This window comes from Camelus ferus, chromosome 12 (genome assembly GCF_009834535.1).
Source record: "Camelus ferus isolate YT-003-E chromosome 12, BCGSAC_Cfer_1.0, whole genome shotgun sequence".
In the NCBI taxonomy this organism is placed as follows: domain Eukaryota; kingdom Metazoa; phylum Chordata; class Mammalia; order Artiodactyla; family Camelidae; genus Camelus; species Camelus ferus.
In genome coordinates, this window is record NC_045707.1 from 33,576,101 (window position 1) to 33,598,000 (window position 21,900).

At 40.4% G+C, this 21,900-nt stretch overlaps 1 protein-coding gene and 1 long non-coding RNA gene across 3 annotated transcripts in view; one reads left to right on the forward strand and one right to left on the reverse strand.

The window, feature by feature from the left end:
* Positions 1-3,710: 3,710 nt before the first annotated feature.
* On the reverse strand, positions 3,711-8,675 carry LOC116667662. The gene is made up of 2 exons (XR_004324611.1): positions 7,995-8,675; positions 3,711-4,899 (listed from the first exon to the last, which is right to left on the reverse strand). It is a non-coding gene; the product is annotated as an uncharacterized LOC116667662 (long non-coding RNA).
* A 63-nt stretch (positions 8,676-8,738) lies between these two features.
* Positions 8,739-21,900, forward strand: part of IRAK3 (interleukin 1 receptor associated kinase 3) — a 47,456-nt gene continuing 34,294 nt past the window's right edge. Inside the window, exons 1-2 of one of the 2 annotated variants that reach the window (XM_032493353.1) lie at positions 8,739-9,237; positions 21,545-21,727. In XM_032493353.1, the coding sequence (XP_032349244.1) occupies positions 9,093-9,237; positions 21,545-21,727 (328 nt within the window). In that variant the 5' untranslated portion in view covers positions 8,739-9,092. The remainder of the gene's footprint in view (positions 9,238-21,544; positions 21,728-21,900) is intronic. The other variant, XM_032493354.1, reaches the window with a different exon arrangement.

Below are 21,900 nucleotides of genomic sequence, written 5' to 3' on the forward strand. Positions count from 1 at the left end.
GAAAACAGACATAAACTAGCAGCTAACCCTAAAGGAAAAGACTGACAAAGTAAACTATTTTAACATTAGGAACTTCTGGTAATCAAAATATACTATAAAAGCATAAAAAGCAAGTCATTGAATGGAGGAAGTTATCTGCTACATGTTTCCAGAAGAATATAAGAACAACTGTTACAAATCAAGAAAAAGAGAAGAGAGACAGACAGGCAGCCAAGAGAAAAACAGACAAACAGGAATATCACACACATACACATACACACACCCCAGATGACTAATAAACATAAAAAGATGCTTATCCTCATTAATATTCAGAGAAATGAAAATAAATACCACAATGAAATATCACTACTTACTCACCAAATGGCTAAAATCAAGAGGTTGACAATACCAAGAGTTAAAAAGCTTGTGGATTAACTGGAACTCTTAAACCAGAACTGGCTTCATACTGTAACCTGTGCAATTGCACAAGGCCCTGCTTTCAGAAGGACATTGCACTTGATTAAATGCTCAGTTGTCACTATTTTGAAATTCTTAATAATTTTGCCTTTGAAATTGTGTTTTATAGGTGAAAGCACAGCGAAGCATAAGCAGAAGAGGTACACACAATATATGAGTGTGCACACCCTTCCTTGCCAACCATTTGCATTTAGCATTCAGGATGCCCCAGAAACACAGAATTCTATTGGACCTGCAATGCATGGAAGTTAGCTAGATTCAAAACCAGTACAAGATAAATGTGTTACATCTACAACTTAGTAAAGGGAAGGAGGAGAAAGGGTGCAGACAGCCTCAAGAGGCCAAGCTTTCCTTACTAATCAGAACACTTTGAATGCAGAAAGAAGACAATGCTGTTCTAAGAAACATGAATAACGAGAGAATCCCATCATAACTTCTTATATTTTGTGTTACTTCCCAGCATTAGCCAACCACTTACACAAAAAATGAAGGTTATAGAAGGAAAGGGAGAGCTAGCACAACCATAGTTTCTTTTTTTTTCAGTCCATCCTTATCAGAAAGCTCAAGGTAGAGAGTGTCGGTAGATTGTGCACATACCAGGAAATGAAATAAAAATATCTGAGTTAGTTTCCTGTAACTTTTCCACAGTTGTAGTAAGAATAAAATACATATGTATGTATGAGTTATGGAATACAAATTGTGTAATTTTGGTGATTTCACACATGAGATTGCCTTTAGCTTTTTTTTTCTTTTGTTAATGGAGGTACTGGGGATTGAACCCAGAACCTTGTGCATGCTAAATATGAACTCGACCACTGAGCTATACCCCTCACCTGAGCTTGCACATAAACTGTCATTGCACAATGGAAAGATCAATGGTGAAATGTGTGCTAACACCTTTAAATAGTATATGTATTTTTTTTACTTAAAATGATATTAAATAGCAAGTTAAAAAATCACAGCAAGCCAACATACTGCAAAAGAAATGAAAAAGCTTTATGTTTTAGTACTTGTAGTATTTAGACTTTTCCCTGCTTTTTAAATGAGACCCCACATTTTTATTTTGCACTGGGCCCCACAAATTATGTAGCCAGCTCTGCTAGTGGGAATGTAAATGGAGTAACCCCTTTGGAAAATTGTTTGCCAGTATCTACCAAAGCGGAACATACACAACAAGGTCTACGACTCAGTCATTCCACTCCTACATAGGGTATACACCCAACAGAAATTCTTGCATATGTTTATAAAAGATACACACATAGCAGCAGTATTCATAATAGCCAAAAAATAGAAACAACTCAACTGTCCACTATTGGCAAAATAGATAAGTATACTGTGGTATATTCATATAACTGCTTGCTTCCTACAATGAAAATGAACAAATTACCACAACACACGACTTGGATGAACCTCACAAACTTAATGCTAAGCAAAAGAAATCCAGACACAAAGAACATATACTATAAGATTCCATGTAAAGTTGAAAAGCAAGCAAAATAAATCTATGGTCTTAGATACCAGGAAATTATCTTTGGAGGGAAGAAGGGATAATAATTGGGAGGAGGCACCTAGAAGGACTTCTGGGATTCTGATAATGTTTTAGTTCCTGGCTGATTACATATGTTTATTTGTGATAATGTAGCAAGCTGTTTGTGCTGAGGGTTTGTGTACTGTTCTGTCTATTGTACAAAAATTTTAAATTGTGTTTTAAAAAGTGAAAAAAAAAAGTTATTTTTTGCTTCCTTTCAGTTTAGATAAGAAAGTTATGACAATAAAGCATTTACTTACACATATGGAATCCAGTAACTCAGTATCCTCTATTTATTTAAAGTTGCAGTTTCAAGGACATTGTTTTGTAAATAAACTCATTAATCTGAAGAAATTTTAGTGGTTTTAAAGACCTGTCTGCATCTTTCCTCTTCCTGCTTCTTTCCTCTTCCTTCTCACTGTCTCTTCATCATTCTCCCTCCTTTTCATCTAAAACATTTGTTCTACCCAGACTCATAGACATAGAATACAAAATTGTGGTTGCCAAGGGAGATGGGGGTGGGAAGGGACAGACTGGGATTTCAAAATGTAGAATAGATAAACAAGATTATACTGTATAGCACAGGGAAATATATACAAGATCTTGTGGTAGCCCACAGTGAAAAAAAAATGTGACAATGAATATATGTATGTTCATGTATAACTGAAAAATTGTGCTCTACACTGGAATTTGACACAACATTGTAAAATGACTATAACTCAATAAAAAATGTTTTAAAAATAAAAATAAAATGCTTTGGAAAAGAAAAATAAATAAATAAACAAACAAATAAATAAATAAAACAATAAAACATTTGTTCTACCAACTCCAGACCAAAATCTCCCCTAGACTATTCTCAGACTATAATAATTCTATCCTTATTCCTGGATTAACTAGAAAAACTTTTTTTTTGCTTGTTGATAATCATCTGCATTCAATGTTGAAGGAAATGGAGACTTACGCTACTATCTTTAATCTATTTTTCATCTATAGAGCTTTATCTACAACTTATCTTTAGGTACCAGAACAGTAGTGGTTTACAAATCTCATGGATTACTTAAAAAGAGCATGTGCTTTTTAGAGCTAAATAAATGAGTCTGAATTCTAGTTCACTCATTCACTAATTTTCTTTTTTTTTTAATTCTCATTTTTTATTGAAGTGTAGTTGATTTACAATGTTAGTTTCAGGTGTACAGCAAAGTGATTCAGTTATATATATACATACATATATATTTTCTTTCAGATTCTTTTCCATTACAGCTCATTACAAGGAATTGAATATAGTTCCCTGTGCTATACAGTGGGTCCTTGTTTATCTATTTTATATATAGTAATGTGTATCTATTAATCCCAAACTCCTAATCTATCCCTTCCCCTCCCTTTCCCCCAGTAACCACAGTTTGTTTTCTATGTCCAACTCGCTAACTTTTAAGCACCCAAATTTGTACCTCCAGGCCTAGGTTTTTTTCTACTATAAACTAAGAATAAGAATACCTAAACAGTGGGGTTGTTGGAGTATGAACATACGCAAAGTTGGAGGCAACATCTGGAAAGCACTTAGATCTGTGATAGCAGGTGCTCTACTATCTCTCCCTTTAGTAAACATGCAAGGACAGGTGGGATTTGACAGCTATTGAGGAACTGGGAAAATACTAGAAGGAGGAAGGAAAAGTAGGCGACAAGAATGGCCAGAGGTAGGAATGAATGCAACCACCATGGAATGCACTTTAGAGAACCCTGAAGAGCAGAATTTTATTATGTGATAGACAGCAATAAAGATTTTGTTTGTGGATAAAGTAATGCGATGAAAACTCTATTTAATGTAGATTAATTTGGAAATAAAATGGACTGGGAGAAGGTTGGGCTAGAGAGGCAGCATAGTTCTGAGCGTAAGCCTCGGTTTCCTTATCTGTAAAATGCAGATGACACTGATACCTACTTCAAAGAGTCCTCATATGATAAAATGTATGGTATAATACAAAATGTTGTGTCTTTGTGCCCAGTTCCAGGCACAGAGTTTCAAAAACTCTGGTAATTCCTGGAGAGATCAAAGCGTCTTTTATTATTCACAATGAGCCCCTTTCCTCTTTATTTCAATTTATTTTAATTCATGAGGTAACTTAAGGTGAGCTTTGAGATTGTTATAATGAAGGGGCTGGCCTGCCAGAAAGACCAAGCATGTGATTGAAGGGTTGGAACTTTTCAGCCACACCCTCCTAGTGACTGAGTTCAATCAAGTGGTCAATGATTTACTCAATTATGCTTATGTAACAAAGCCCTAGATAAAAAGTCTGAAACAGTGAGGCTCTGGGAGCTTCCTGGTTGATGAAAGAATCAACTAGCTGGGAGGATGGCACCCCTGGAGGGACTAGGGAAGGTAGTCATAAGTAAAGAGCTTTCCTGAGTTCTGTAAGTCATTCGAGGGAATCATTGAATATGGGAGACCAGATCGTGGGAAGCCCTAAAGGTGTAGTCCGACAAGCATAAGTACAGGTAGCCTGGGGATACCTGAGACTTGCAGCTGTCATCTGAAGTGGGGACAGTCGTGAGGGACTGAGTCCTTACTTTAGAGGATCTGTATTAATTCTAGGTAGTTAGTGTCAGAAATGAAAGCCTTTGACCTTATTTGGCAGTGTCTATGCTAACTCCAGTAGTGAGTGTTAGAATCAGACTGAATTATAGGTCACCCAGTTGGTGTTGGCAAATTATAGTTGAAACATAGTACGTACAGTGCCCAGTACAGAGTAAGTCCTCAATAAATGACAGCCGTAATTATTATTGGCTAGAGGCAAAGTCACTACTTTTTTTATTCACTAGACATTTGTAGAGTACTTACCTGTGCCAAGCAGTATGCTAAGTACTCAGAAATGGCTAGGACTCCCCCACACTTCAACCGTCAACACGCCTGTGGGGAACTAACAACAAGAAGATATGACAGAAATAAGTACTGAGTGCTATGGAACCAAGAAAGAAATGGGTAACTTTGGGGAGATTTTAAATGGCTTCACGGCGTGTTTTAGCTTCCTAGAGCTTCTGTAACAAATTACCACACACTGGGTGGCTTAAAACAAAAGAAATTTCTTCTCTCACAGTGCTGGAGGCCACAAATCTGAAATCAAGTTGTCAGCTGGGTTGGTTCCTTCTCGAGGTTCTAAGAGAGCATCTGTTTTTTGCCTCTCTGGTGCCTTCTGGTGTCTACCAGCATCCTTGGATTTCCTTGGCCGTGGCTGCATCACTTCAGTCTCTGCCTTCATTGTTGCTAGGCCTTCTACCCTCTGTGTCTCTATGTCCAAACCTCCTTTTTCTTATAAGGACACCAGTCATTGGATAAAAAGGCCCACCCTCATACAACATGACCTCACCTTTCAAAAGTTCAGAACAATGAAAGGATAAGTCTGGCTGCAGTGTTGAGGGAAACCTGTAGGAAGCGACAGTGGAAGCCACTTTCAGTTAGGAGACAACTAGAATGACCCCGACGAGACGGGGTGATGGCTCAAACCAGGGTGACAGCAGCGGAGGTGGAGAAAAGTGTCAGATTCTAAATATATCTGAAATAGAGTTAGCAGGATTTGCTGGTGTGTTGAGCATGGGCTGTGAAGAAACAGAAGAGCCAAGGATGACCCTCTAGTTTTTGGTTCAAGCAACTGGAAGGATGGTGTAAACTAGATGAGGAAGAATGCCAAAGAGCAAGTTCAATGGGGGCGGGTATGGTTCAGTGGCAGAGCACATGCTTAGCATGCACAAGGTCCTGAGTTCAATCCCCAGCACCTCCATTAAAATAAATAAATAAACCTAATTACCTCCCCTGCCAAAAATAATCATGATAAAAATTAAAAAAAAAAACAAACCAGAGCAGGTTCAGGAAGCACAATTAAGGGTTTGATTCTGGACATGAGTCTGAAGTTTAAGAGAGAGGTCTGGGCTAAATGTGTATATTTGGCAGTTCTGGGTAGATAGTTGGTCTTTAAAGCCTTGAGACTAGCTGAGATCACCAAGGGAGTAGGTGTGGATCGAGAGAACTGTGGACTGAGCCCCAGGGCACTCCAATAGTAAGAGATGAGAGATAAGTAGAAGGACAGCAAGGGAAGCCGAGGAGTGACCAAAGAAGCAGGTGAAAATGTAAGAGAAAGTGGGAGACAATTGAAGAAAGTATCCAAGAAGGAGGGGGTGATCAGCTGTGTCAAAAATTCATAGGCCAAGTAAGACAGGGACTGAAATTTAACTATTGTATTTGGCAATAACGTGGACATAGGTGACCCTGAAGAGAGCAGTTTCCATGGAGTAAAGTGGGACAGATGGCTCCAGTTACAGTCACTTTGAGAAAATAAAAGGAGAAAAAATAGTCAACTCTTTACTACAAAAAAAAGCAAAGAAATGGGATGACTGTGGCATAAAAGGGGAAAACGTCATCAAACAAGTTTTTGGGTTTGTTTTAGGATGGAATAAATAACAGCATATTTGTATGCTAATAGAATTGATTCAGTGAACAGTGAGAAACTGATGATGTAACAGACCATGAGAAGAGCTGCCCTTAAGGTCTCTGAGTAGGGGACAGGAAATGGGGTCTAGCGCCCAAGTGAAGGGATTAGATATAGGTGCCTAGACAACTGAGCCCTGGAAAAGTCGGGGGTTGGGCGGGGTGTGAGTGTTGGTACAGATGCTAGTAGGTAGGCTGATGTGGTAATGAGACTCTGTGGAAGATTTTCCCTGGTGCATCAGTATTCTTAAGATCATCAACTGAGCATGAAGATGGAGGGGAGAAGGTGAAGGGATTCAGGAGAAAAGAAAAGGCATAAAACGGTTGTCAAGGAGATCAGAAGAGTAAATGGACTAAAGGTCCATGGCGTGACTGCCGGCAGTGTAAAGAATCCACTTGAGAGCCAGGGCTTTGATTTTAAGTTGAGTCCAATTAACAGGGTTTTTCCCCCACCCTGTCCAGCTACACACAGGTGCGTGGGTACAGAGTCAAAAATCGGAAAATTAGATTTCATCAGGATGATAGATTTGCTAAGAGAGTTCAACAAAGTGAGAGGGGAGCAGGGAATGGAGAGCATATGCAAGGGAGGGACTACAATAACTGAGTGTGGACTTTATGGAGAAGGAGAAAAGTGAGAATGTCAAGAGGGTGGGGCCAGAGAGTAGGTGGCAAGATTCTGGATTTGGTATCCCGGTGGGGGGTAGGGCTTGTTGGGGTCAGAGTACTAGAGGGAATGCACTAGAAGAGTATGAGATGAGGTCAGAGAGCAGATTCATGAAACAGAAATTACAGATGGGGTGCAGTTATCGATAATGACAAGTTCTACCGGACGAGTGAGCGTCTGAAATAGAGTGGGGCATAAACTCACTGGAGGGGAAGACAAGTCAAGGAACTGAGGGTCTAGGGAATTAGAAAGATCATCATCTATTCTACGTATATTTCCAATCACCAAGGATTAAGACAGAATTAGCATTGGAGAGAATTACAGTCAGCAGGAGCTATAGAATCTAAAAATGAGGAAGAGGAATTGAGGTGGGGGAGACCAGTGGATGATGATGGCAACAGTAAGGAGCAGTGACTGATACAACCTGATGACGTAAAAGTCAAAAGTCAAAGGCAGTTTAGGCAACAGGGAGGAAGCATGGTCTGACACAAGAAATTTCACATGATCTATATAGATTTCACATAATCAGGCTTTCACATAAAATTCTTGCTTCTCTGTAAATCAGAAGATCTGGCAAAGCAGGCCTTGCTGACTGCTTCACTCAGCCAACGATTTCCTGGCTCCTTTGTGTATATGAGTTTGGCTTCCCTGTTCCAGCAATTCAAGAGCTACCAAATAATTAGATTTTTGCCTCTATGCTAGGCTTATTCAGGTAGTCCCTTTGAGAAGTACAGAGCTTCTTAAACTTGTACAGATTGACAATAAAATTTAGCCATTTGAACAATATGAACACTGGAAAAATGGAACACAGAAACTCTGCCCAAATTATAACGGGCTTTATCAATTTTCAAATATATCCTGTGGACTACCTTAGTTGAAAAGGGCTTGGCAATTCAGGTAGGTACGAAACGACTGTGCATCATCACTGTTGATCCCCAGGGGGCGCCATTCCCAAAGAGTACAAATCTGAATGGTTTCAAGTAGGTGCTGATATTTTTCAGTTGATAGCCATTGGCCACTCTTCAGTCCTTAAGGTTGGGATTTGTCTCACCCCTTTCGAAGCATCTCCTCTTTTTTGTCAGTGTCATTTGTGTCATGCCTGCGGTGGGATATTACAGCATAAACAGTAGAAGATTTCAAAACAATAGTGCATTCTACTTAAACCTCTCCCGTTGACAGCAAGAGGAAGAGTCTGGAAGCACTCTGAGGAAGGAAAAAGTGGTCGAAGGATGTTTCGTCAGGGAAGCCCAGGGAGAAAAGAAGGCAGTAAAACCAAACAGCAGTATGGAGAAGGGATGGTCTCGTGAAGAAAACGACCAGTTTTATTCCACTTCATTCCTTCTTCTGTTTTTGGTATCTACGTTCGTCTTTTCGAATTATTTCAGACATGCACGTTTAACTTCAGTAAAATTTGGGAGGAAAATGTGCCCAACGTTTAGAGCGGTTGTCCTCAGCTGAGTAGGGGCCATGAGTGATTCTTTTCTCCTTTCACCTTTTCTGGGTTTTCCAAGTGTTCCTCAAGGAACAGAATAAAATGGGGAAAAAATGTTTTTAAAGAAGTCGTAACAGAGCATCTCATATTCATCCAGGCAAGGCCGAGGGGGTGGTGGACTCTGCATCAGTTCTGCGCTTCTGGTCTTTCTCCAGCTCTCACTCTATGCTTTGCCTCTTCAGTCACGTCCCCAGACTCAAAGGACTGTTGAATACTGAAAGCCAACGAGAAGGCAGAAGCCGCGGCCGGCGAGCCCGCGGCCAGGCCGGCGTCCGCGGGGCCATCTCCGGCGAGCGGCGCTGTGCGTCACGGGGGGCCCGCCCCCTGCACGGCCCGGGCTCGGCGTGTGCGGCCGTCCTGGCCGCCGTCGTGGAAGCAGGATTTCCGCGGTTGTGTAACGGCACCGCGCGGGCGTGGAGAGGCCTGGGCGCCGCATCCCTCCCCGGCCCGGCCCCCGGTCTCCGGCAGCCCGGCCATGGCCTGGACGGCGGCGGGGAGCGCCGAGGCCCGCGGCGCGCTCTCAGCGCACACGCTCCTGTTCGACCTGCCGCCCGTGCTGCTGGGCGAGTTCTGCGCGGTCCTGGACAGCTGCGACGGCGCGCTCGGCTGGCGCGGCCTCGGTGAGTGCGGCCCGGGCGCGGGGCGCGGGGCGGCGGGCGGCGGGGCGGCGCGCACGCTCCGTCCGACGTCCTCCCCGCGCGGCCAGCGGCTGGGCGCGGTCCAGGACGGCGCGGCCTCCGGGCTTCCGACCGCCAACCTGCCCTTTTCTCGCTCGCCCTGGGAAGGGGCGCGGATACTCCCCGAGACCCACCCGAGAGCTCCCCCTCTTTTGTCAAGGAAACTTAAGGAGTTGCTACAAGATTAAGTGAGCGGAGCCTTGGGAAAAACCAGCTACCGGCGTGAAACCGTCTAATGTTTCTCCACGATTCCTGTCTTGCTTGGTTCGAAATAATTTGAGTAAGAACGCCCACGGTGTCTTCTGGTCGTTGTAAAATGACCCCTTGAATATAAGTTTCATATGAAGACATTTTTATACCTTTAAAATGCTTATCCCGTAGTGTTTTCAATGCACTCACCTTAACTTCAGGTGAAATGCCCAAGTGCCCACATTAACTACATTTCATGTGAAATGCTAAAATAAAATATCATTTGTAGTTAACGTGGCTCCCAGTTTTCTTAGTGAAATATATCTTGATTATTTACCCAATCTAGTGGAATGAAGGTTTAGGCTAGAGTGGCTTTTTGATTTAATCTAGAAAGTTGGCTACAAAACTCCATTTTATGGAGACTTTGGAAAATTAAGCAGCTGCCTTTTGGAAGCTTTGAGTTTGATAATCAGAAATAATTCGGACAAAGTAGATAAACAACAGGGTCCTACAGTATAGCACAGGGAACTACATTGAATATCTTGTAATGGCCTATAATGAAAAAGAATATTAAAAAGAATATATATGTACAACTGAATCACTATGCTGTATACCAGAAAATTAACACATTGTATACCGACTATATTTCAGAAGAAAAGAACTCAGACAAAAATCAATCTTAACTACACAGGTTTATGGTTAGATTTGATACTCCATGTTGTCTGCTTAGTTGAAAATAAATACAAACATGTCCAAACAACTTTGCTTTAGTTCTCTGAAATAGCTATTATTCTTACCAAGAATAGCAGAAGATCAAGGAGGAAAAAAGTTTTGTTGCTGGTGAAGAATATGGCCACACTTTCTGGAATGTGGCATTGGGTTTCTAGTTACATAAAAATGGTTTATGTATTATAAGCCCTGTAATTTTAAATTATAGCCTTTAAGTAAAAATCAGAAAACTCTGATTTCTGGAAAGCATGGAGATTTCCAGTATGCATTTGACAGATAAGATCCCTCCCACACCATATCTGTTTGAAATAGATGATACATGGCAGTTTTTGCATCCATTGATTTCCTGGAATTTGTAACTCTTTCTCTCTCTCCCCTCTCTTTCCCTCCCTCCCTTCCCCACCCCTCTTACTTAGCACTGAAAATTGGATATTCGTGCTTTACATGGGTTGTCTTACAAACCTTTCCAACCCCCCTGTCAGGCAGGTGCTATTACCAGTATCAGTGTTTGGACAGGTGAAACTGTGCTGCAAGTTGGTTAGGTAAGGGGCCCAAGCTGACAAACGTGCATTGCATAGCGGTCTGGATCCAGGGCCTGTGCCCTTACCCACAGCCACTCTTCACTTCCCCCCGTGACTTCCTCAGGGTCACAAATACTATTGTGTCCTTTCAGCTACATCTCACAGCCTCCCTGAAGTACAGCCAGTTCTACCATGAAAGAACCATTCAGTGAGCCATTTCAAACATGCAGCCCTATTTTCCTAGTAGTGGAAATAAATGAGGGTCACCCAGATGAGAACAAGCAAAGGCTACTTATTCAAAGCAAGAGAGTGAGCCCCCATCACTTGCATTTGACAGAGATGCAAAGGCAAGCAGAGGATTGGAAAAGCTGTATAAAGGAAAAAGAGAAGGCTTCGGGAATGCCCTGCTTGGAGGCTGTTGGCTTAGGGAAGCTGTACGCAGGCCAACTAGAAACGGGGTATTCTGTGTGATTGCTTAGGGTACATGTTTGGCTTTCTCTACTTGGCTCTAAGTTGGAATCAGGGGCAAAAATTAGGGAATCTGTTAGTTATTAATGAAGCCCTGGCCATTTTGGGTCTCAATTGCTGTAAGGGTTATTGTTTGGCTTCCTGGACTAGTTCCTACAGAGAGTAATTTGACTTTCTGGACTGGTTACTCCGCATAGTACATTGGCTTCCTGGGCTGGCTGATGCACATTGTGGGTCAGAGTTCTATTTTTATATGTAGTTTGGTCATTGTTCCTTTGTGTATTTCTTCTCTCATAGGGGAGGAATCTAAACTGTTTACTCCTTCATACTCCACCTGTAATTCACCGTGCAGGGGGTTGTGTCTGCCCCTGACTCTGGACCACAGCTTTGAAAGGAGACCTGAAACGGACCAGCTGCTTCATGAATTGCTGGCCCAGCAGGAAGGAAAGGCTGGCTAGCTTCTGGGTGGCTGAGGGTGACTGCGTGTGCTACATAGGCCGAGTTCCCCTATTGGCACAGTGAAAGGAAAAAGGAGGGAAAGAGCTGCAGGGAGAGAAAACTTGACCTTAGGGGAGAGAGTGTGGAGGACTGAATCAAGGAGACAGTTTCTTTTATGCTCAGGACAGCCAAAAGCCTGAAAATACAGAGGGTATCAGAAGATATAGAAAGCAACTGTGATAGTAATAGGCAAGAGAAGAGAAAAGCAGTAGGAAAGATTAACCAAACTCAGCGTTGGTTCTCACTTGAGCTGATCATGATTCTTGATGGTGGTGAATATCAAGCTATGTTTGCAAAGGCAGCTCCGACAAAGGCATATCATATGGCAGTGAGTATGATATGATCAGTGTATACAGGATAAGGTAGACTGGTCGTTAACAAATGGGAATCACCTGTGCAATCTTTTAAAGCTACAGATGCCCAGGCCCCACCCCTGGAGCTGTTGATTCAAGGGTCCAGCAGCTTTTGGTTTTTTCCCAAGCCCCAGGGGTGAATCGGATGCGCAGTCTGGTTTGGGAGCCATTTGTTTAGACCAAATTCTCTTCTTTAATAGCATGTTAATATAACAGTTACTTTAGTTTTTCACTACTCCATTTAATTCTTTTTATCTTTAAACACATTCTACATCTTTCTTTAAATCACTTTTATTGTTATTAAAAATAGAGTAATTACAAGATAATATATTCTCTGGTTGATATTGATAATTTTATGCCTTTAAAATGAAAGTTGGAACCCAAATTGGAGAATACTAATTATCTTATACTACTTTACAGACAAAATAACATATACACAAAGCCTCTGGTGACAATTCATTATGTTACCGTGAGCTAGTATTTAAATTGTTTGGAGCAGCTCGCCCTGCAAAACTTTTCAACACTTATAATGCAATGAGCAAGAAACCCTTCTGACAGATACTATGTGATAGATTGTATTCAGTTTTTTTCTCTCAAAAGAGGGAAAATTATCATAGAAATTATTATTAATCACTTTAAGACAAATTAAATGTAAAATCACATTAAATGTGTATTTGAGTATTTAATCAAGATTTAAAATAATAGTAATACTACTACTAATAATTGCCACGTCTGTTGAGTGCTGACTGTTTGCCAGAGACTCTGTGCTAAGTACTTTTCATGAATTATCTCATTATTTATCACAAAAATTCTGTAAGATAGGCACTCTTCTTATTTCCATTTTATAGATAGGAAAACTGATTCTCAGAGAATTTAAGTAACTTACTTTAAATCATAGTCTAGTAAGTCACAGACTAGGATTCTAACCAGATGATCAGACTTCAAAGTCTATGTTGTTTTTTTTAAATTTTAAATAGACTTTATTGTTTAGAACAGTTTTAAATTTATAGAAAAATTTAGAAGATAGTGCAGAGAGTCCTCATATACGCTATCCTTCTTGTATACTCTGCACCCAGGTTCCCCTACTATTAACATCTTACGTTAGTGTGGTTCATTTGTTACAGTGTTGATATATTATTATTAAATACCATCATATGGTATTCAGAGGTCCTTCATTTTTACCCAATGTCCCTTCTGTTCTTCCAGGATCCCGTCCAGGGTATCACATTACATTTGGTCATCATGTAACCGTTGGCTCCTCTTGGCTATGATGGTTTCTCAGACTTTTCTAGTTTTTGATGACCTTGACAGTTTTGAGGAGTACTGGTTAGTACTGGCCTGCTGTTTTCTAGAATGCCCCTCAACAGAGATCTGTCTGATGTTTTTCTCATGACTAGACTGAGAGTGTGGATTTTGGGGAATTAGCCCACAAGAAGTAGAGTACCATTTTCATTACATCATATCAGTGGTACACATTATTTACATGATTGGCACTGTTGAGGTTAGCCCTGGCTGGAGTAGTCCCTGTCAGGTTTCTACAGTTTTTTACCCCCTCTTTCCATATTGTGCTCTTTGGAAGGGAGTTGCTATGTATGGCCCATACTTAAAGAAGAGCTCCCCCTCCCTGAAGGTGGAGTAGAGCCCATGTTCCTTTGACCACCATGTTATTTCTCCCATCTTACAATGTTCTGTCTAGATCAAACTTTCACACTTAAGTTTACCACCCCTTTCTCTGTTCTACTTTTTGGTACAATTCCTCAAAAGGTCTGTTTATACTCCAGTTTCTCCATTCTCCCTTGAACCTACGCCAGACGGGCTTTCATTCTGGCTGCTCCTTTGAAATTCTTCTTGACCAAGGTCACCGTTAGCTGAATTCAGTGGTCAGTTCTCAGTCTTCATCTTATTTAACACAATTGATCACTCCTTTCTCCTGAAAGCTTTACTTCTAGAACAGTACACTCTATTTTTTGCTCTTCTTACGGGTTCCTCTTTCTCTGTTTGATCTCTTAGAGTGCCCCTCGGATTGGTCCATGAATGTCTCCTCTTCTGTTGATCTACTGTACCCACTCTCTTGTCATTCCATCTATATGCTCATAAAGCCCAGATTTCTCACCTGGGTCTCTCTCCTGAACATTAGCACCATCCACCTATTTGCCTAGTTGATAGACATATCCAATTTAACAGTCCAGAAGTGCTCTCCTCCCCTAAAGTTCTTCCCCAGCTCAGTTAATGGGAGCTCCATCCTTCATTTGTTCAGGCCAAAACTATTCGTTTTCTGTGACTTCTTGTTTTCTCTCACAAACCACATCCTGTCTCTCAGTAAATTCTGTTGACTCTGCCTTCTGGATCTATCTAGTAATCTGACCACTTCTTACCACTGCCACCACAGCCATCCTGATCCAAACCACCATCAGATCCAACCTGGATAATTTCAGCAGTCTCCTAACTGGGCTCCCTGCCCCTGCCCCTGCCCTGGTTGAGTTCTTTTTCAACACAGCAGCCAGTGAGCCTGTTAAACATGTGAACATATTTACCATTATTCAATTCAGAGCCCTCCAGCAGCTTCCCGTCTCACCAGTCCTATAGTGCTTTTCTCATTTCCTTCTACTTTGCTCAACTCTAGCTAAACTGGCCTCCTTGGACATGCAAGGAACCTTTTCCCTTCAGGTGATGTGGAGGCTTAGTTCTTCACCTCCTTCATATTTTTGATTAACTATTACCCACCCCAACTACACTTTTAAAATTGATACCCCTTTATGCTCCTTTACTGCTTCATTTTTCTCTGTATCACTTATCCCTCATATACTTACATACATATATACACTTTGTTTATTTGTTTATTGTCTATCTAGAAATAAGCTTCATGAGGGTGAGGATTTTTACTTGCCTTGTTTCTTGCTTACTCCTCTAACATCTAAACTTCAACCTGGTACAGAGAAGTTATTCAGTAAATATCTGTTGATTGGATAAATTAATGAATGAACAGATGTCTGTTAAACATCCAGAAACTTGTTGGGCAGAATCATAGGCAAAACATTGTGCTAGATACAACATCATGGTCCCTGCTTGTAAGGATTTTCCAGTGTAATGCAGGCAACAGACCGATTCAGATGCTATAAAGTTGAACAAGGGAAGGAAGTATGTGGAAATAGTTCTGAATTACCAGAGTATGGAATTATACAGCTTCTGAGTTCCAGACTGAAATGTTGGTGTTGTGAGTGAACTGTTCTTAAATTATCTCCCAGAGGTAGTTAATGTTAGGTCCTTTCCTGGGTCTCGGGTTGTGAGAGCAGGACAGATGGAAGGATCCCTGAAAAATCAAGAATAGGCCTTCCCAGTTCTGGAATATGAATCCTACTTAGGTATGGGGTAAAAACATGTAAACTCAAATATGAATGAATATTATTTCTTATAAACTGTGTTAGCTAGTGGGTGTAAATGCTATCGTCTTTTAAGAGGAGTTGAGCTAACTTAAAATTTTGAGTTTTGTTTTACTTCTTTTGGAATTAAAAATATCTTTTCAGTTGTAAAGTTTTTTTTTTTTTTTTTTTTGATTGCCTAATTTGTTTGTGTGCTTTGTGGGAAAAGAAGAAGAAAGGCGTCTTCTCCTTTTCCCATTTTGTTATCTCAAAACAAACTTTGCAAGAACACAGAATTTCCTAGGGGTTTTGGCATGTGGTCATATGCAAATATTAAGATTCCAAATAAGGTATATTGCGTTATTCTGAAAAACCCCTTCAGAGACATATTTGCATATAGAGAGTGATTTCTGCACCTGAATTCCCCAGTGGTTAGCACTACCTAGATAGTCCTGCCTTCTGAAAACAAAGCCTCCAAGGACCTTTGAGCACTGAATAATTATTAATCTATCAATATCTCCAGATTGATTTATTTCTGAACCTCTCAGTGGACTTTTTTTGGCTTATATTATGCTGAGATGGCTTTCAAACAAAAAAACTGCGTTCCAAAAAAATGGCTTTAAACAGTGTTTAACTGTAGCATTTTTTTCCTTATTTATCTTTTCATTTAGAATGCGCTTAACTTTAGCAACACAGCAGTCACTGAGAAGTTCATTCTTTGTTTAGTACTGTTACACAAAGTTCTGTGTTCTGCAAGGAAGCAAGGAAGGATTAGAGAAAACTTTGTTGCATAATATAACAGGAATCAAGAGTTTGCTTTCCTGTCACATCAAATTGAAGCTATCCTACAGGATTTGATCTAAATGAATTATACGTTTTATGGATGCTAATAATATTTGTTACTGGTGTTTCTATTCAGAATGCATCATCCTTGGAGAAAAACTATTAAGGTTGTACTGTGAATCACCAGTTAGAGAAAGAGAAAACATTTCATTTCCAGTCCTGAAAGCAACCCATGCTTTCAGGATCCATTTAAACAGAGCTGGATCAGTTTCAACACCGTCACCTATTTACTGTTCAAGAAATGCCTTTGTCTAATCTAGCTTTCCTTAGACTTGGTGCAAACACAGAAACCTTTGCCCCTGCAGACAGTGTCAGGGAACTATAAAAAGCCCAGCTGATTTGGCATTCGTTCATTCAGCCTCCAGCTAAATCTCAGAAATGTGCTCAAGACAGAGCATCTTCTGTTAGCAGTTTCTCAGCCAAGTCACAGGATGGGAGAGCACAGAATCATGGCCTGTTACATTTTTAAAAAGGAAATTCAGGAGTTAAAAAAAAAAAAAAGAAAGAAAGAAACGGGGACTAGAATTAGGTGGGAAATCTGACATCCCCTGGAACTTGGAACATTAACTCCAGATAGCCTTAATAGTTATAAGGGTTTCTTTCCTGCTGTGAGAATTGTGAGCTATAAAATGTTTATACCTTTTCATGTGCAAATACTGTACAAGGGACTCCTGCTACTGTTACCGCCAGATTGATCTTCTAAAAACAAAAGCATCCACCTTTGCATCACCTTCTTAGAAATCTTAGATTGGTCCCTTTTACTTTGATGATAAAGTTCTAAATTCCTATGCTAAGACTCGGGGCCTGTCTGTCATTCAGGAAATACGTATTGAACATCTGCTGTGTGCTCAGCACATTCCTATGAAGGTAACATGGAAACTTCACAGAGCTCGTTCAGCTTTTCTCTAACTTAAACGCTCTGCCCTGGGCATACCGGTCTCCTCTTTGCCCCCTCATGCTCTTTTCTTCATTTCTGAAACAATTCCCCATCTGACAGGCTCTTCCCTCATCCGATTTAAATCTCACTCCAAAATCCATCCCTGTTGCAAACTTAGCTGATGTCCCACCACCCCATGCTTCTCCCTGGCTGTGGTAGCCCATGTGGCATCTTCTTTCTTCACCCCTGGTAAGTTACGTGTGTGTCTTACCCCAGAGATTCAAAGCAGAAGGGGAACTGTTTTGAAGGAAAAAAAAAAAAAGAAGAAGCCTGTTGTATGTTATATAAATATTAATTGTTAATTTATATGAATGCCTAGTACTCTCTAAATGTTAGCCAGTTGATTTACTAATGGATGAAGTAGAAATCTAAACTTGGTCTTTGCTGAAATTTGATATTTAGCATTTCCTTATTAGAATGCTGCTTTGGAGACCGGGAAGTATTTCAAAGACTGGAGATGTCTTAGGCTCAGTGCTTATCTAATTAGCAGGCCAGGGAGGGGCAACCAGATTTCATGTCTGTTTTGGGAAGGACTGTTGGTCAAAGGACATTCACTTGGAAGAGAAGTCTGAAATTGCTTAGTGAGGCTGTGACTTGTCTGGAGTTGTACCAGAGGTTGGCGACAGAGCCACCACTAAACCCACATGTTCCAACACGAACCCAGGGAGGGGAGAGGCCACGATGCTCTGTCTGGACTGGTGACTTTTCTTCTTAGAAGAGAGTCTACGGGGCTCAGAGTTCATTCTTTTGTCTTGTTTTCAAACCAGAAGTTTAGTGGTTTTTTTCTCCCCAGGACGGTGTACCCTATACGGTTATTCCTTAAGAACTGTCCTCTCTTGAGAAATACTCATAGTTTTAAACTTGGCTCAGTCTCCAGAAACCACTCCTCTAGGAAGCCTTCTATGATGGCCCCGTCTTTAGTTAGGGACCCTTCTTCATGCTCTACTTATACTTTCTGTGTGCAGTTACAGTACTGCTGGCACACAGTAGATGCTGAACAAGTGTTTGAACTACACTGATCTACAGAATTTTTTTCCAGGAGCTTTTAGAAATAAAATGTTTATTAAAAAAATGTGCCTCAACCAGATAGGTAGATTACATCATCAAAAAAAAGTACATTAAAATAGAGTTACCATGTCTGGATAAACATTTTTGCTTTGAAGTTCCCCTTCAATTTTTTTTTTTAGTGATACTCTATCTAAATATATTTTGGCATCTGGATAGTCCTTGCCCCTTCATAAGACATCATCTCTTCAAAGAGATGTAAAATGGAGATATTCTTGCCAAAACTTAAAATATGGAGGAAGGGTAAAGACATTCCAACTCAATGAATGTGTCGATATTTTGTAGCAACTGTTTTTCCCCCATAGCCTTAGCATGGATTCAAATTGAAGGTTTCAACTTTATTATCCCTTGTTTGATATGTGCTCACCAGAGCTGCCACTTTCCTTTCACTCTTTTTAGATACAGGATGTGACTGAAATAAGAGAAATTCAAGATAAAAAAAACTTTGTGTGTATTGGTTAGGTTAGACTAAGATGTACTGCAAAATCTCAGCGGTTAACATAGCAGAAGCTTACTTTTTCCTTGTAGGAAAATCCCTGAGAGTCCAGGACAGCTGATCTCCATGTGGTGGTCCAGCATTCCAGGCAGCTTCCATCTTGGGGCACCCCCTCCATCTCAACATGTGCTTCTACCATTACTGTGGCAGAGATGGGAACCTGGTGAATTACACCCTGGCTGTTCTGTATTTCTGGCTGGAAGAGACACAAGGGCATAACCAACCTAAAGCAGGAAAATCTAATCCTCTCTGATGGGGTAGAGGACTGGAAATATTGGTGGGCACTAGCAATGTCTACCAAGTCAGTTTTTACTCAGAAAGAGGGGCAGTCATCATATCATAATGTGATCTCTTTCAGCTTTCAGGATTTACTTATAGGCTCAGCAGGAACATAAAGTAGAAGGAAATTGAATAGTCCAGCAAACCTTTGTAGGACTGAAAATGTGGGGGGATAGGATAACATATTAAACAGAAGACATTGCCTTTCTGATGTCTTGATTCATATACTATAACTGGTGTAGTAGTTCATTAAGAAAATTTTAAAAACCAAGTATTCTGAAACAGACTGAACAAGAGATAATTCCCTAGGGCTTTTTGCTTTTCTCAGACCTGAGTGCCTGTTCACCTTTTAAAAGGACATCAACCTTTGGTGAACATCATTGGTGAATAAGTGAGTCCTTCAATGAGGTTACCTTAGTTACTACTGGAAAGCAGCTTCCAAATTTATATGTGTGAAAGAGGGAGAGGGGGCTGATGCCCATAACCAGATATGGTGATGTGTTGGGGGAGTCCCCATGACCACTCTCAGGTGACAGCTGGATTTTAATCTATAGACCTGTATCTGTCTTCCCAAATTTTTTAGACTTTCTGGAGGATAAACGTATGAAGGGTGCTGCTGTCACCATCAGTGGTCCCCAAACACATTGCTAATTTCAGTGCTCAAGATGACTGGGCTAATCCAGGGACAAGAAAGCTATGCTTTTGATTTGTCATTTGCTTTCTTTCTCCCTCCTTTGCCTTAAGATACACTTCAAAATTTGGAAGTTATGTGGAAAGACCATAATTTTTTACCTGAGGAATCCTCTTATCTCAGAGTGAGATTAAAGGGTCATATACTTTCAGCACAGCTTTAAGATAGTTATACCAGACCCTAAATAAGTCATATACACTGTTTTTGAGTAATTAAAATCCTATCAGCCCAGTAGAACATTTTCCTGACCCCACCCAGATATCAACTTTTAATTGCTCAAAAATGTTCAGCAGCAAGACAGACTAGAAAACATTTAAAACAGTATTCCGTAAAAACTTGAGCAAATGAACCTGCACGCATTATCAGTGAGTAACCACACTGAAGAGAATGAAGAAGAAAAGAACGAACCTACATAACTTTGGAAAACAGGCTCTTGCCAGAATACTTAGGCTGAGGACAGAAAAAGTTGTCCCTAAGTGCTTTAATTTGGTTAGTTAATGTGTTTCTCACAGGGGTATGGGTTAGTCATTCTGAAGGACCTTATGTAGAACTGAACAAACAAGTAAATATGTCATAGATAATGAGAGCAAAGTTTCTCACTGTCAGAGAATGAAGTTGTAAGTGAGGAAGGGCTAACCTGTGCCGTATGGTATTGACCTGGATTAGAGGTTTCAGTAGAAAGCCATGGCATTTAATACGTGTACAGACAGAAATACAGACGCATAGGTGAGAGCACATATATTTCTAGCTCTGTCTGCCTGGAGGACCTAGAAACAATGGAATCCTGGCAGCAGTGAGCACATCTAGTATCTAGATCTTGTTTTCTAAACACCATTATCCAAAAAAAGGAACCAGGACTCCCTGGAAAGGTGATTAAATCAAGGGCTAGGGCAGGGGAAATACAAAATGAGTGTGGAGCATCTTGTATGGCCAGAAATAAGGAAGTGTTATCAAAAATGAAAGGGCTTGTCAAAACAATGTAGAAGCCAGCCCGAATGGACAAAGTTGGGGCAATTTTAGCAACAAAATAAGTACAGTATTGGGTTTTAACCTATAGAATAAAATAAATATCCATGAGTCCACACTGATATAGACAAATTAGTTACCTAAATAAATGAGAAAGAAGAGATGGCACTTTTTTTACAGAAGAATTATAGTTAAAGAACACAGAAGGAAAAAGGGCAAACAGAAAGACACCATTAAGCAAACCCCACAGTAATAAGTATGATAAACGAGAACCATTGATAGATGCAAATATCTGTAGGCAAAATCTGAGGGGCAGGATATTTCCATAGTCTCAAAGTACCTCCCCCAACATAGTTATTAATTTGAAATAATAATAATTTTATAGTGACAAAGCCTGCAGACACCAGGTTAACCAACGGATTAAGATTAACATCACCCGTGGTAAGACATGTTGTGAACCTCTTCATATTATGCGCTGAGAAGGGCACAGTAGCATTTCACTGCCCTGAAAGATAAGGAAAGACTGAGGAACATCAGACTAGTGCAGACTGAGGAGAAGTTATAACTAATTGTAACGTGGGAAACTGGATAGGATCTTAGAAAAAAAGACACCACTAGAAAAACTGGTGAAATTAGAATAAGTTCTGAAGTTGAGTAATCACTGGGTCTGATCATTGTATTGTGGTTATATAAGATGTTAACAGTAGGGGAAGTTGGGTGAGGCGTACATGCTAAATTAGTTCAAAATAAAACATTTTAAAATGTTTAAAATGAAATAAAACATAGAAGGTACACAAAAACAAGGATCCAATAAACGTTAACTACTTTTTGGTTCTCCCTATTTTAATTTCCACAGCAGAGCGACTTTCAAGCAGCTGGCTGGATGTTCGTCACATTGAAAAATATGTAGACCAAGGTAAAAGTGGAACAAGAGAATTACTTTGGTCCTGGGCACAGAAAAACAAGACCATCGGTGACCTTTTACAGATTCTCCAGGAGATGGGCCATCACCGGGCTATCCACTTAATTGCAAATTACGGTAAACATTGATTCTTGTGATGTGGCTCTCAGTTCATTTTATAGGATTGTAATTTGTAAATGTAAAGATTGTATTTTATTCAGGACATTAGCTGGTACTGCTATATATCAGTGATTCCTTACCTGTGGCTTTTATCTGAAGGGGGTTTAGCAGCTTCACATTTTTGTGTGTGA